This window comes from Hevea brasiliensis, chromosome 5 (genome assembly GCF_030052815.1).
Source record: "Hevea brasiliensis isolate MT/VB/25A 57/8 chromosome 5, ASM3005281v1, whole genome shotgun sequence".
Taxonomy (NCBI): domain Eukaryota; kingdom Viridiplantae; phylum Streptophyta; class Magnoliopsida; order Malpighiales; family Euphorbiaceae; genus Hevea; species Hevea brasiliensis.
The window spans coordinates 5,230,050-5,247,048 of record NC_079497.1 but is presented as its reverse complement, the minus strand read 5'-3'; the positions used below and the strand labels follow the sequence as shown (position 1 = coordinate 5,247,048).

General features: G+C 31.8%; 1 protein-coding gene and 1 long non-coding RNA gene across 3 annotated transcripts; both read right to left on the bottom strand.

The window, feature by feature from the left end:
* Nucleotides 1-726: 726 nt before the first annotated feature.
* On the bottom strand, nt 727-1,189 carry LOC110672754 (uncharacterized). The gene is made up of 2 exons (XR_002498361.2): nt 1,154-1,189; nt 727-1,084 (listed from the first exon to the last, which is right to left on the bottom strand). It is a non-coding gene; the product is annotated as an uncharacterized LOC110672754 (long non-coding RNA).
* A 9,654-nt stretch (nt 1,190-10,843) lies between these two features.
* On the bottom strand, nt 10,844-16,563 carry LOC110672750 (bifunctional TH2 protein, mitochondrial). 2 transcript variants are annotated; one of them, XM_021835612.2, is made up of 7 exons: nt 16,136-16,563; nt 15,136-15,244; nt 13,685-13,975; nt 13,116-13,530; nt 12,720-12,983; nt 11,254-11,876; nt 10,844-11,133 (listed from the first exon to the last, which is right to left on the bottom strand). In XM_021835612.2, exons 1-6 carry the CDS (start codon nt 16,501-16,503, stop codon nt 11,461-11,463), a joined length of 1,863 nt encoding a protein of 620 aa, XP_021691304.2. In that variant the 5' UTR covers nt 16,504-16,563; the 3' UTR covers nt 10,844-11,133; nt 11,254-11,460. The 2 variants fall into 2 exon arrangements, with proteins under 2 accessions (XP_021691304.2, XP_021691306.2); XM_021835614.2 differs by having other exon boundaries at nt 11,254-11,873.
* Between the last annotated feature and the right edge of the window lie 436 nt (nt 16,564-16,999).

Sequence of the window (16,999 nt, the reverse complement as noted above, 5' to 3'; positions counted from 1 at the left end):
TAGCTGGATTTCACTGAAAGAACAACATCTTGATTCTTGGATATCTTTGTGTATTGGCAATAAGCTAGATGAACTTCTCTAAGCTAGATGAACTTCTCTTCCTCTTTTTTTCTAATTTTTTCTTTCTGGGTTTTGACGAATAATGCTTTAAAGAAATACTGCGGAAAATGTTACAAGAACAAGATTTTGAACATGATCAACAGCTAGGTTAATTCATGGTTTGGATTGAAACTTCATAGTCATTTTGTATACCCAATTCTTTTACTTCACAAGATCATTCATTCTTCTACAATTAAAGAGGAATTGCCACTGTATGTATCTGCCATTCCACCCAGTGTGACTGGCAAGACAAATATGAAGGACAGCTAATATGCAGCAATTTAAAATTTGGCACACATTTAAATGGTCCCATCTCAATAATTCGGCTTACAGTAATCAAATAATCTTCTTAATTATATCAATCAAATTCCAATTCCTTAATTGTGAACAGAATTATATTTTCAAGGCCTTGAAGCATAAGTATGCATACTATATATCTTCATCTTTAACTTTATCACCATGGATGGTTTTGAAGCTGATTTTGGGAAAAACCTAGGTTTGGCAGATCATTTTTATTCCATAATTTTGTTGTTAAATATATAAAGACTCTCTTACAGTGTTAAAGCACACAGAAAAGTACTCAGGTAAGAAGAAAATTTGTTTGGTTTCCCAAAAGACACAGAAAAAGAAATAAAATCTCGGAAATATTCTAACATGTAATATGTAGTTTTATTTTTCCTCCATCTTCTTGGCAACCGAACAAGAAAACCAAAGAAGAAAGAGCAAGAAAAAGAAAAGGAGAGAATAATTCAAAGCCAAGCATCAGACTTGCCTAGAGGTTGGATTTCCTCAAGTTAATTCACCTTCCAAATTATGGATCTTTAGGCCACAGCTCCAAGCCTAATTCTCTATGCCAAGAAGATCAGTAATCCCCTTAAACATGGATGAAAGATGACATCTTAGAAATCTTCTTCTCATCTTCAAAAGTACCATCATCATCTTCCTTCCTCAGCTCTAAAGATGACAACGAACCCAAGTACTAGTCCTAGAAGATAGAAAAAAAAAAATGAAAATTGGATCAAGGAAAAAGAAGCAGAGAGATAGAAGATGTTACCATAGATGTTGGAGCTGTTGGGTATATATATATATAGAAGACTAAATAGACAAAAGATATAGAACTTCTTACTTGTTGGTACTGAAGATGGAAGAGACAGGAGGTAATTAAATTAAAAAATAATGTAAGCCACGTACATGTGAGGGTCTACTTCACATGTTTGTATGTTGCTAATTTATAAAATATATATATATATATATATATATATATATATATATATATATATATATATATATATATATATATATATATATATTGCTAAAATAGCGATAAGGAAAACATAATATTTTGTTTTAAGTTTAATTTATTCATTTTTAAATCAAATTGAATGTAAAAATTTCACCCCTATTAATATTAAAATGAATATTTAAGTCGAATTTAATTGTAATTATTAGTGATATGAAAAATAATTATAAAAATTAGAAATATAATATTATAATTATTGAAATCATTTTCATGGTTACAAGATTTCAAGTTTGAGCCTCAAATAAAATCAATTCTACTATAAAAATTGTTATGAGCATAATTATTGAATTTGATTCAGAAATTTATTTGACTAAGAAATCTGAATCAATGGATCACTAGAAAAATTAATTAAATATATATTAATTACATTTATTCATATAATTAAATAAATTTAATCAACTAAATTTTATTTTTAAAATCAATATTTCAACATAGATTATATTTACATAAATCTTAATAATATTATTAAAATTTATATGAAAATATTAAAAATATTTAAATTTTAATTATTTTAATTTTGAATATTTATCGTTAATATATAAAACAAAAATATTATTATAATCAAATAATTATCTTCTGAGTATTTATGAAGTATTAATTCTATTAATTAAAACTAAAAAATAACATATCATTTTAATAAATTTCTTCTGTAACTATAAATAAAAGAATTATAGCTAAGTAATACCTTATTTATTTATTAAATATAAATTTATATTTTTTAAATATTAAATATTAATATAATATATATTTTTAAGTTAGAAAACTTTAAATTGACAAGATCAATAAGTCAATTTTTGAAATATATATTTTTGAGTCAATTTTTTATCTGATTTAATGAAAGAATTAACTCAATTTTATATGAATCGACCCATCAAATTAGGTTGAGTTTAACAACGATAGTTATAAGATATTAAAAAAATTATTATAATATTTAATATTTAAAAAATAAATTTTAATGTAACAAGAACTATCCCTTCTTTTAAAGAATAAAAAATTTAGGATGAATTTTCTTGTTAGAAGGCTTTATATGTAATAGTATTTAATTAATTAATAAGAATTAAAAGAGATCATGGATTTGTTTAGAACTCAATATCATTGGAAATATGAATGAAAAATGAACACCATCAAACATGATAAAAATTTGGTGATGATTACAATATTTTTATGTGATGCATTGGAGACTATTTATTTGCTGATAATTACTATATATATATATATATATATATATATATATATATATATATATTTTTTTTTTTTTTCTAATTTATTACTCCAAATGACAAATATATAATTTCAAAGATGATGGGACACCAAATAAATGAATGTTTGGACGTGAACAACTAAGACAAAACCCCAAAAAATAATATGTAATCCAAAATTATTATTATTATTATTATTATTATTATTATTAAATTTGATAATTTAATATTATTTTTCTTAGTAATTTTAATAATTTTGTTAACAGTTTTGCATTTATTATTTATTTATTTATTTTTATGGACAAATAAATGCTCTAGAAAAGGGGCGAGTGATGCGCCCCTTACCCTTCTAGTGAAGTAATCTCACATTCATGTCTCCTATAAAAATATTAGAGCGAAAAAATATTTCATAATTATAATAATTAAAAAAATTAAAAATAATTTAAATTTAATATATTTTTATTTTAAAATTTTAAATACTTTTTAAAAAGTATTTTTTTAAAAAAAATTGTGAAGCAAGTTTTTTACTAACAAAACTTTTGTAGAATTATTTTTTTGTTATCTCTTTAATTATATTTTTATAATTTTTTTTAGGAGAATTGAAAAAAAGTAAAAACTCGAATTTGAATCTATTAAATCGATAACATACCTTTATCATTGAACCAAATTAGGTTATGCTATTTTTATTTCATACATGTAAAATTCAAATCAGAATAAGTGTGAAATATAATTCAATAAGCAAATAATATTGTTTGTCAATTTAAAAAAATATCTATTCATTTAAAAATTAGATTAAATTGAAAATATTTTTTTATAAATTATTATTATTATTATTATTATTATTATTAGAGTAATTACAGAGGTATTGTAACACCCCTAAATTTTAAATTAATTATTTTATGGGTAGATATTAATATTTTATTTTATTTAAATTTTGAGAAATTATTTGAAATTTTTTGAATTTTTGAAATTGGTTATATTTTCTAAAAATATAAAACTTTGGTGATTTTTAAAAATTTATTTGAAGACCACGTGGCAAAACTAAAAATTTATTTAGACTTTACGAATTTTTTTTAGTTTTTTGAAATTTTTTTAGAATTTTTGGGCCTCATTTTCGGTCCCAAGGCAGAGTAAAAATTCAATTTCGAGTACCTTGAATCGAACCAGCATTTTCTTTTTCTTTCCTCTCCTCCCTCACGCGCCTGACGCCCTCATTTCTCTCCCCGTTTTCTCTCTCCTGCCTCCTACCCTCGCCGGCCAGCCATCGCCCCAGCCTTCCCCGGTCACCGGCACACCTCCAGGACACCCCTTCGTCTCCGGCCGATGCTCCAGGCCTCCGAAAAATCACGCCAAACTCCTCCTCATGCACGAGAGTCGTTTCGTCTTCGCGGTCAAAATCCGATCAATCCAGCCACTAATCGAACCGGGTCTTATCCCAAAACACTTCTACACCTCGAGAGCTTTCCATAGACACCAAGAATACAAAAATCCATTCAGCAGTTTGTCTAATTTTTGCTCGGGAAGTTTTAATCCATTTTGACTTTCGGGCTAGATTTCTCGAAAATCGTAAACCCCACAAAAAATCTGACAGTACCAGAGTGCTCCACTCGTCGAGAGCTTCGTTTCAACACCCATTTCAAATTTTTTCGACATCGTTTTTCGATGAGTCTCGCGAGACTTCGCAGTATTTTTTCGAGCATTAAATGAGTTTAGAAAATTTCGTAAAAATTATATACTAACCCCTGTGTTGTGGGCTTTGTGTAGATATATTCAATTCATGGAAATTCGATGGTTGCTCGGGTCAGTAATTTCGGGTCGGGCAGACAGACTACCAGGAAAGCTTTAAAACGGAGTTGAGAGTATAGGCTACCCCACCGTTTTCAGACGTCCCGAACACGTCTCTAGGGTCGAAATTGGCATAGGTAAACCCGAACCCTCATTTTTCTTAATTATCTAATGCCTGATTTCGATTAAAAATCTATAAAATATTCGTGGTAAGTTAGAAAAATATAATTCCTTTTGCATTAGCTTAACAATATTGCTAAGAACCGCGGGGCAAAGTTTTAGAATTTTTAAAGCTCAATTGGATAGTTTTTGCAAAAGGGATAATTATAGTGACTAAATTATAATTTTTTAAATTATGGTTGTTGACTGTTGGATGGGCCCAGGAGAGGCCATGTGATGTGATTGAGTTGTGGATGTCATAACATGTGAATACAGAAGTGCATTTTGAACCCTTTTGCAAGTTGGGTAGGTTCTAAGTGTGACACCCCTTACCCGTGTACAGTATATCCGAGTAAGCAATGTCACACGGTGTACCGGCACACTCTATTTTACCTTAATTAATTTTTATCATAGTTTTGAATATAACTTGTGAAATATAGTTCATTTAAGCCATTTATTGAAATTACAATTTATTTGAGGTTCCGAAAATTTTATAGAAAATCCGGCAGAGTACCGGCTAAAAATGGAGAAAACAGTTCTTCGGAACCTGTGAAAAACACTTCCAATATTCATATATCATCACTCTCAAACTACAATATCAAAATCTCAACATTTTTCAATTTCATTTCTCAATCATTCATCTCATATAATATCATGTATAAATCACAATCAAACATTCACTTTTCCATTCACAAACACAATTCTCATTATTTACATGAACATCAAAATACATTTCATAAGTTCAACTACATATGAGAAAATAAAAAATTTAGTTACAAAACACCAAAATGACACCTAGTGTCCTACCAATGCATTGTAGAAGTTGAGGTGACACGGACACTGTGCAGAGCTGCAGGATGGACTCACCCAGTCTGCTGTCTACTGGGCTCACAATCAGTATCTCCAGGACCTACGCGTGGCAAAAACAACGCGCTAAGCAATGATGCTTAGTGGTGCAATAATAAAATAAAAGAAAATAGCAGAAAATAAATATATATTGAATGTACATGTCTTATTTGTTTTGTATTTGTATATCCATTCATTTCGTTAACTTTATCCACTTTCATTCATTTGGTTGCCCAAGTAACCTATACTGGATGACTGGACTGGATAAACGGGTAAACTGGCACTGGGTATCGAGTACCTCAGGCCGTCACACCATCGGTCACATATGTATCTCCTGGTGTGCATGTAATGACTAACAAGTCAGAATAATATTAGGCACGAGGCCAAGTCTCAACACAATATCAAAATGGCTAAAAGCCATAAAATCACAGAATGGCATATTGCCATGTGCAGTACTGCTAACTGAACCCTATTGGCATGCCAAACTATCCAAACCAATCTTGTTAGGTATACTAGGGCATTTGATACTTTTGAATTCTTCAAATTTTGAATTTCAAGTTTTGGTGTCACTATTCACCTCATTGGTCAACAAAAATGTTGACTTTTGGATAGAAAATAGGTACATTGGTTTTAACACTCCCAATGTACCACATTTTACATTTAAAACTTGTTGGAATTGATCACCATTATCATTTCTAAACTTAAAACCAAGAGAGCAGAATTTTCAGTTTTTGAAGCCTAATTTTACTGTTCCATTAAGCACTGTTGCAGTGGGAATTTGAAGAAATGGTAAACATGAAAATTGTTCCTTATTTTGTCTAGTTGAATTTCTTTTTTTGAATCACTCCATTTGGAGTTTTGTAGCTCCAGATATGGTCCAAAAACCACAGCTGGCCGGATTTCAATTCTGCAGAATTTACCAAATCTATAGTACCATGAACAGTGACTGCCACTGCCTTGTTGGATGGGTTCTGGCCACAATTTGGGGTAGGTTTCTCCATGAAAGTTGTTTGTCTATATCTCATCTTGTTGCTGTAAAAATTTCAGGTCAATTGACCATATCTACAGTGAGTTATGGCCAAATGAACAGTTACTACTGTTCATTTGGTCATTCTGCAGATTCTGGGTGCAGGGTATCCGGATTGGGGCCAACTTTTGGTCCACTTGCCTTGGTCTTTTGGACATGGTTTCTTCAGCAAAATTGTGCCATTATAAGTCTAGTTTCATGTCCAATTGGCCAAACACCAATTGAACCTACACAGCCAAAGATATGGCAGTCCAAACAGGCTGGACTCACAGCCTCATTTCTGCTGTCTTTAGGCAGCCTACACATTTCACTTTGCCATGCATTAGTTCACTTCAAATTATGATTAACTTGCCTCAAATGGTCACTAATTGACCATTAGAATGTCCATTAATCATTTCATAAGCCAAGTCAAATTTTTACTCCCCAAAACCCTAATTTCCATTTCAATTTACCCATACACCGTAGTTAGCACACTAATTCATTATCCATGTAGTTATATACCTTAAACATCATTTCTAGTCCACTCTAAGTCCATCAAAACAATCAAAATCATTCCTTCCTTAGGGCTGCCAAAATTCAAGGTAAACATAAACATAAATTTCATTCATTTAATTCACAAATCCTCACTCACTTTAAGTCTTTAACATAGGATAAGAGAGGTTTAGGTATAAATAGGCACTAACCTTTAAGTGGCACTTCTTGGACTTGTCTTCTCCTTAGAATTTTTACTTCTTATGGCTGCCTAGAGTTACCTTGTGATGTGGGGATGAATTTTTGTGAAGGGATATTAGGATTTTAAGGTTAGATTTTGGGAGTTTTCAAGCTCAATGGAGGTTTGGGCAAGGCAAGGGTTTCGGCTGGTTGGGAGGATGAACATGGCTGCTATGTTTTTTGATTGTTTTGGTCTTCATTTATCTCTTTTATTAGTTAGTTAATTGGTTGTTTAAATGTGATTGGTTATAGCTTTTAAATGACATCATCATATGTCATAATTTGCTTTATTTTGGTTTTTCTTTTCTTTTCATCACTACTCATTTTCAATTTAATTTTTAGTAATGTTTATTCATATTTTATGTCATAATAATTATTTACTCAACTGGACAAGTCGGCCAAAAATCGTGTCTGAAGGCGAAATGACCAAAATGCCCTCCGTTTGGCTTAACGGGTCAAAATTGTCTGTACAGATTGAAAAATTTTTCTAAATATTTTCTTGGCATTCTAATGCCATAGGAACCTCAATGACCCTTCTCTGGAGTCCCAAAAATTATTTTATGAATTTTCTCTCGGGTCTAGGGCTCCTAGTTGCGAGAACCGCAACTTCCCTCTGGGTTACCCATCGCTAGGGCACCGGCTCATTTAACTTGATTGTATTTTATTTCTAAAATTTTTCCTAAATTTTTCTTATTAATATTTGAGTTAATTATGGTTCCTCACTTTAGTTTAAATATTTTTCCGGACGTTCTAGCTGTCCGGACCGACACCGGTCACCGGAACAGTAGAATGTACGGAGTTGCTACCGGGAGGGTGTTACACTAAGTATAGGGGAGACTTTATCAGATTTTTAGCATGACTTAGGGTGTTTTTGATCTTTTTCAAACTTGCATTGAGTCAAATATATTAAATTATTACAATAAAATTTATCAGGTGAGCCGGAACAGCCTTCCTCCTCCGCCCAGCCGCTACAGTGACCTCGGTTTAAGTTTGTGAGTAAAATATTAATTTTAATTATAATTTTAATATTATTATATATTCAAGCATGCCCATGTATCACTTATAAATATGTATCTATGTAGTTAAATACTAGACACGTTTTATAATGCATTCTTAATTGATGAAGTGCCATGGTTGTTGTTTGTAGTAATTTAGAGCAGTGTACGTACATTAACGTGCATGTGGTGTGTGGTATTGAATATGGATAGGACGGATAGACGTGGCTTGAGAGACACTTGCTGGGACCCGATCCTTTATGGATAAGTCGAGATAGGTACGGCTTGAGAGACACTCGCTAGCCCTCGCATTTGGTTAATTAAGCGAAAGTCTGGCTTAAGAGACACTCGCTGGCAGAGGTTGGATTAAGAGAGGTGTATAGGGATCAGCTCCCATATATGTACTGTTTGAATAGTATTGGGTGTGTAAGTGCTCCAAATTGTCTTTTTACTATTATGATGTGATTTGTATGAAAATTTTGATGATGCTGCATTCCACTCCTTTGAATGCATTAGCTTTAGATAGCTATAGAAATTATAATTAAAATTAGTATTTTACTCTTTGAATTGAACGCTCATTCCTGTTCATCTTATTTTTCCAGATTACAGGAGGATTACTTGTTGTGACTAACCTGCTCTTTTTCTTCGTAGGTTAATTAGTAATATCTAATGTATTTTGTACAATTTAGTCAAATTTTAGACTCCGCATGTGTTAGCAGTATTTTAATCAATTTGGGATTGTAATATAATATTGTATTGAATTTATAAAAACATTATATGCATGCATGACTGGATTGGATGAGGGAGCTGAGCTCCCATTGGATTTTATGACATTATGAGTATGTGGAGGGTGAGCTGAGCTATCCAAATTATTATATATTGTGTTTACAGGTCGGGCGAGTCAAAAACTCTCCGTTGTATGGTCCCTTTTATGGCCGGACTCTGTCCGGTTGAATTCTTGAAATTGAGCCCAAATGGGCCTTAGAATTGGGTTGAGGAATAGTTAGGCTTACTACGGGTCTCGGAGGCTTTAAACTGGCTCATGTCCTAGTGCCGGTCCGGCTTATAGGTTGGGTCGTGATAGGTATCATTAAGCAGACAGTGGGTAAGGTCTAATGGATCATCCACATTATTTGCATCTAAGTTTAGTAAGTCCAAATTACAGTAATAATAATTAACTAATTGAGTGGGAATCCCTTTTCATAATTTAATTATGTCCCATTCCAAGTGCTAATCCAGCTAAGTTTTCATACCCAATATCCCATTTATTAGTTGTTGAGGCCTTCAACTGTCATCCACATAATCAAATTTATGACAAAATTGAGAAAAATTTTTATATTTTCCATTTAAGGATGATCTTTCTAAAACTAAAATTCCACATACTCAAGATTGGTGCATATATATATATATATATATATATATATATATATATATATATATATATATTATGAGAATGTAAAATAGAGCAAATATTTTCTGTTGGGGATGTAGAATAAATTATTTTCAATAAGTAATTTAGTCTATTTTAATTTTTTTATTTAAATTAATCAGAAATTTTAATTTAAATTCATTTTAGACTACAACTTAAAATTTTTAATTATTTAATTTAATTAAAAATTAAATAAATTTAATTTAACATAAAAATTAAGAAGTTGAATTCCTTAATTAGGTTACAAAAAGAAATTTTAATAATTTTAATGTTCAACATTAGAACTTTGTAATCTAAATAATTAAAAAATTTAATTATAATAATAACTTTGGTTTTTGTGAAGTAATTGATTAGGCTATCCACTTTGGACCAACCAAAACTTTATTAAGACAAATTAACAAATGAATAGACAATAAGAAAATAATAAAAACAATTGGGCATCCTGATTTGTTTATTATAAAATAAGAAACCGAAAGAAGCATATGTTGACACGTACCAAAGGAAATTAAGTTGAAGACGCCTTAATTTTAAACACCAAACTCCATTAGAGGAAAGGTTAAGAGTAGTGCTAATAATAATAATAATAATAATGATGATGATCTACACTAAACAGCAAAAAGTAAGCACATTATCATGGATGGTAATAATGCTCTCACTAAAATTGAATAAATAAATAAATAAAACTTTTGGAAAACATGATTCTCGTACAAGCAGACCTATAATTTAGGTCCCCACAATATCATAGTTTCCACCAAACAAGATTTTTGTTTACCACCTAACACTAACAAAATATTACACAAATTTCCAAAAAAAAAAAAAAACACAGATTATTATTATTATTATTATTATTATTATTGTTATTGCAGAGCTAAAAGCATAATAAAGTTGCAAAGTAGGAATGGTTGGTTCAGAAAATAATATTTTATGAAGAAACCCATTGAGTGGGACAGAATGGAGAAATCCATAGACTCAAGTGGAAGAAGAGAGCAGACAGAATGTGGAGGAGGGTCAAGATGGCCTTTTTCATTTTCTTTTATTTAAGCATTCATTAATTTATTATTATAACTTTTTCTTATAGACTAGGGGCAAGATGCTTGTACGATTTATAATAATAATAATAATAATCAAACCAGAGTTTTGAGGGATACAAATGTTGTAACCTCAACATGGTTACAATATGTTGTAACTCATTGGCCAACATCTCAAGCATTGCCAAAATGGTGATTTTGCAGATAACCTCAACATAATTTTCCAGAAATGTTACACAATCTATCTATATAGAAAGACGAATGCTTCATCAATAAGTAGAGGGTAATATCATTTTTTTTTTTTCATAGCAAAAAGAGAGCCGCAGGATACAATCAATTGCCAGAAGGAACCTGATCCTTTTAGTACTGATGTCACAAAATTTCACATATTATCATTTCCAACTTGCTATACCTGCCAAATATCATATAGCAATAGCATCTGAATAGCAAAAATTTATAGCAGTAGCAGTACACAGATCTGAAATATTCATATGGACAAAATGATGACAACTCTTCTTATAATGCCATCCTTCCTACGGCCTCCCCTCTAGATGCCTGAAAAGAACAGAGAAAATAAAAATGCATGAGAACAAACATGTCAGTGTATAAAAATAATGCTAGTGGAAACGGGTTGGCAACAACATGACAAGTTGAAATATAGTGGATTGTAAATACCCAGTTCACAGCATTATCCAGCCAACAACATGGCATTATCTTTCAGAATGGACGACCCTGTAAAGAAAAAGAAAAGGGAAACAGAAGAAATTCTGTGGGCCCTAAAAAAATTAGCCACCAATTTGTATGTGTGTTCATTTTATATGAATGATTCCTTCAATTGTCCTAACTGACTTGCAGAAGAGAGCGTGAGAACAAAAAACGATTCTACCACCCCAAAATGAAGGCATGTATTTCAGCCCAGCTAGAAACTGTGTATAGAATGCCAGATTGCCCCTTCCAAGTGGAAGAGCTTTCTTTGATGTACTCTTTCTGTTTTTTAACCAAGCCAGGGAACAATGGTAAAAAGGACACACCAAACTGATTTCCCACTCTCCTTAGGCTTAAGCTAGACCCAATCACAATGCCTATATCTGCCTGAAGCATACAAAGCAGGTCACCAACTGAGTCTCCAATATAAACAGTCAAGTTCTTTCTGTCAGTGCTGTAGTTCTTTAAAATATTGTTGAAAGCTTGAACTTTGTCTCTAGGAGATTCCACCTTTTTAATAATCTCGCCGGTGGAAATTGAAACTTCGAAAGAGAACTCATTTGCATGTATATTCAGAACATCCAAACCCCCTGCTGAATCAAAAAGTAAATTGATAACTAATAGAGTACACAAACTTCTCAAGAACAGATAACTAATATAGTACACAAGCCTCTCATAAGCTTAGGAAGAAATAGCATTCTTTTTATCAGAGGGGAAGAGAGAGAGAGAGAGAGAGAGAGAGAGAGAGAGAGAGAGAACAAAGATATTTCAGCAAAACAAAGTACATTGATGTCAAATATGGTCTTATTTCAATTCAATTTATTAATGAGGGCCACAATATCAGAGGGACTGAGAAATATTAGTAGCTCAGAAATTCAATCTTTGAAGGGATGGAATAAGCTTTGCAGTCATTGGAAAAAGTACAACAGTTTTTGAATGCAAGGTAACATGAGATCAAAGCCTAGTGCAGAAAATAAAACCACTAGGAATTTGAGATTACAAGTCTTATAGGTGTGTAAGAGTGATGGCCTACCAGGAATTTCAGCAAAACAGGGGAAACAAAGTTATACTTCTAATTTGGCTTGTTTAATTATTAAAATGATCCAAGCGATCTTCTTTGGAGCAGTTTCAGATCCATGTTACTTTTATTTTCTTGAAGTGGACTGAAACAAAGGATACAACTTTTTGTTTGAACTTGAGGAAAGGTGCATGCTTAACCATGTGTGTCCATATCTATAAGTTCATACATAGTTTACATGTAGCAAAGTTACTTTTCTTCTGAATATTTAGCGAACAATTCTTTTTCAGATGACCACTATAAAATCAGGGGTTAACTTCAACGTCTAAAAATAATACTATGAATTAATATTGCCAATACAAGTTTGTGTCTTGAAAAGCAAAAACTAACAATTCAATATGGTAACAAAGGAAACTACCTGATGAGAAAGCAGATCTGATGAGATCAGCACACCAACAATATGAGACCACATGTATATTAGCATTCAAATTTTCATTCTTCACAATTTTCTGAAAAAAACTGGTGCAACCATCTTGAAGAATCAGTCGTTCACCAGCTCTTTTTATGTCTTCAAGATTCAGACCCTTGAGAACTCCAGATTCAACCACTCTAGCATTTGCCTTTCGCTCAAAGTCTGAAAGTTGCTCAAGTGCTTTACACAGAACTTCATAGTTGAACTCCACTGCAAAAACACAAAAAAGTTCAAAACCAATATAAGTAATGTTATCCAAATGCTTTCTAAACAAGCAATTCCTTAAAAAAGTCAGATTAATACTTCTGAGCATTACAAGAGAAGACCAATTGATAATTATACCTTTTTCAGGGGGCAGAATACTTTCAATGCATTGTTCATACTCTTCTGTATACTGTCCAGAGAGAAGAACCCAAGCTTTCCTCAGCTCATCTGATGACATCCTAGCAATTTGATTCTCCGGTTGAGCCTGATCAGATTTTGGTGCTGTTACAATTGCAATCTCTGCCAAAATGGCAGAGGAATCAAAAATGGTGCATGTCAAATCAAAATCAGAAAATATCACAAGGCGATCTTCTACAGGGTTATGCTCTTTTGTTAGAGGAACGACAGTGGGCTGAGAAAGTGGCTGCACATTGAAGAACTCTATTTCAAGTTTCATGGCTTGGTGATAAAGCTTTTCAATGATGTCAAGCTCTTCGCTTGTCAAAGGGATACTAAGGTTATCCAGCAAGTCTTCAGTTTGCAGAGCTGATGCCTATATTTCATAGGAATACAATAATTGAGATGTTGGGGAATGGTATAGAAGGCCATTTATGCAATGTATTTCCTCCCAGACAGTAACTAACAAAAGGTATCTGATTTGACTCCTAGAAAAAATTGATGATACTGCAGCCCAAAATATGGCTTACCTCAATACCCTCAGATGAGTAATTGTCAATCCACTTCTTGTAAGGATGACTACCATCCTCTGAATCTACAATTGCTTGCAACTCCTTAGCTAGAAAAGCGTAAAGCCGCATGCAAGGTGTCATGGCACCAAGAGTATAAGCTGCAACTTTGGTTCTTTCAAAAGGAGTTGCAAGTTTACCAGGACCTTCAACTCCTTCGACCTTCCCAGAGGCTGTAGCCAACAAGAAATCTGTGTATCTTACAGTTGCAGAATTGATAGTCTCCTCTTTAGAAGGGTCTATACCCCATACCTACATTAAATGAACATCAGAAAATGAAAAAAATCTTGAGAAAAGTTCATGTGAATAACTGGCAATGAAATGGTAATAACTTTCTAGTTTCTACCACTATTACCAACTGAATTATGTTTTTACATATCATCTTATGACAAAAGTTCAATATAGAAGCTCAGGAAGTGTGGTAGAATGAATCTTCCAGACAAATGAAATGAGGAAGGTGAGTTGAGGATTGAATAAAATTGTCATTCTATTGGGAGAAAATATTTATAGGTAGAAAGATTCAATTGCTTCTCATTACTGTTCATTAAACTATTTAATCATCGTTCAGCGTAAAGAAATTGAAGGTTATAAACATGGTAAAAAATTCTAGAGCCATCATGCAAGGTATTAGTCCATGATAATCCTTCACTAAGGTTTGATTGTTGATTCTTCAAAATTATTACAACCAGAATTTTCAAGTCAAACAATCTACTGGAAGATTTAGAAGCATGTATGAAAATGCAACTCAAATGGTTACTCTGAAATTGACAAAAAAATTACAATTCGCATTAGCAGTTGAAGGTTATAAACATGGTACAAAATTCTGGAGCCATCATGCAAGATGTTAGTCCATGATAATCCTTCACTTAGTCCATGATAATCCTTCACTAAGGCTTGATTATTGATTCTTTGAAATTATTACAACCAGAATTTTCAAGGCAAACAATCTACTAGAAGATTTAGCAGTATGTATGAAAATGCAAATCAAATGGTTACTCTAAAATTACAAAAATAATCACAATTCACATTAGCAGTCAGTTATTTGATTATTTTGCTTGTCCTAAAAGCAGAATAACATAATATTTACCCTATTATTTTGCAACTAACATGTCAATTTCAATACATTCATTGAAACTGCTATTTTCACCTAAACACTATAACAATGACAATCAATATTATTATAGCAACCTAATACACAAAAAAGAAAAGTTAAGGAAACAATACGAAATGAATTATTAAAATCAACCAAATCAGTATCCATTGACAAATATTTCCCAAAATTACATAATATGTCCTAAATTGAAGTCAGAATGTCATATAGAAGGACCTCAAGTAGCCGGCTCTGAAAAGCTATTTTCAGCAAGAATATAAAAATGCAAGCAAAAAAAAAAAAAGACACTTCAATATCTAACCAGTACAAATGAATTGTGCATCTTTAGCTCCTCTAAGACCCCCTTCCTCAACTTGGTGATAGCTAGCTTTGCATCATCATCATCAGCACACTCTTCTGCCAATTTATACCTAAAATTGTAATAAAAAAAAGAAGCAAATTGAACACACAAAAATAAGCATCCTATTGTAATAATGTAGATTAAGATCAAGGCAAGAGCTTTTATATACATCCATTATCCATCATACAAGGAAGTTCCATGTTTTGAAACTCGCCTCAGATAATGAAATCACTTTTTCCCAGATAATAACAATCTAACCCTGCTGAGAACTGACAAAAAGAAAAGAAAATAAATTTTAAAATCACACCGTTTATATATATATATATATATAGAAAAGTGATCCATTCACTAAAAACGCCAACAGTAAATTATGCTCAGTTAACCGGAAGAATTAGGCTCTTTCTTTTTTAAATGAGTAAAATTTAGTCCTTCCACCACTCTCGGCAACCGAATGGAGATTAACTTTCAAATACATTTTCTTTTAGATTTAAAGTATAGGACTTTCTTCGGTTATGTTCAAACACTAGACCTACTCCGACCCCCATTTTGGAGAAATATATATATCATACACTTCATGTTTTAAGAAACCAAAATGACCAAACTAATAAATACATATAAAACTCAAAATGTGGAAGCGACTCCGCACGAAAATCTAACATATCTTCGCCAATCAATTAAAAATCACACCAATAAACCTCAAGCTTTAACAGACTGGCTTCCTTTGATGCAAGAAAAGAATTTAATACAATCTTTCTATTTCTTTTAAAATGAATTTTTTTTTTTAAGTTAAAAAGAATTCTTTCATTCTTGACCAGAAAGAAATCAATTCTTGTAAAATTCTAGTACGGGGAATACGAAAAGAAAACAATCTCGCAAACACTATTTTTCCAATTAGACTTAAAAAAAAAAAAATCAAACGCAAAGAAATGAATAGATAGAGACATAAAAAGGAAGCACTCACGCATGGGCAAAGGCTTTGAGGAAGTGAAAATCTTGGGAGATGCAATGCCTAAAAGTCTCAATCTTAAGGTTTCCAGCAGCCAAACAAACGACGAAGGGAGTGTACATAGCGAAAATCGATTCTCGGCGGAACTTGATCCACAATTTATTAGCGAGACCTTCCTCGCTGCTTCCTCTAGCAGTAGTAGGGAAAGAAGAAGAGGAAGAGGATACTAGCTTAGGAGGGATCGCCATTCTAGGAAGTGACGATCTCCGAGTTGAGAAACGTCTGGGCAAGTTGATAGAGTTGGATCGGAGCGAGTGAGAGAGCAAGATGAGATGGAATAGTGGGGTTTTGCTTGGGTTTGGAGCGAGGAAAGGTAGGCGCATCAAGAGAGATAGAGAGAGAGAAATATAAGAGTAAGTGAATAGGCAGTTGTGGGGCTTACGGGTAGGGGATGAATGTGGAAAGGGAGGGAAGTTAATAAATAGAATTTAATTGGATTTTGAAATCATATATTCTAGAAAAATAAATAAATATTTTATATATATATATATATTTTTAATAATAAGATTGAAAATTGAAAACTTAATAAATAAAATGAAATATATTTTTTTTAATAATAAGATTGAAAATTGAAAACTTAATATATATTTAGGCAAGTGATATTCTTTCGGATATTAAATGAAATAAAATGAAATATATTTTTTAAATAATTAATTTTAATTAAAATTAAATTTCAAAATTTAAAAATTAAATACCATTAAATTAAAAAAAAAAAAACTAACATTGTTGATAAAGGAAATGATGGCTTGAATTGTTAAAAAAAAATGAAAAACACATTTATCTCGTGTTAAAAAAAATAGATAATAAAATATATTTAAA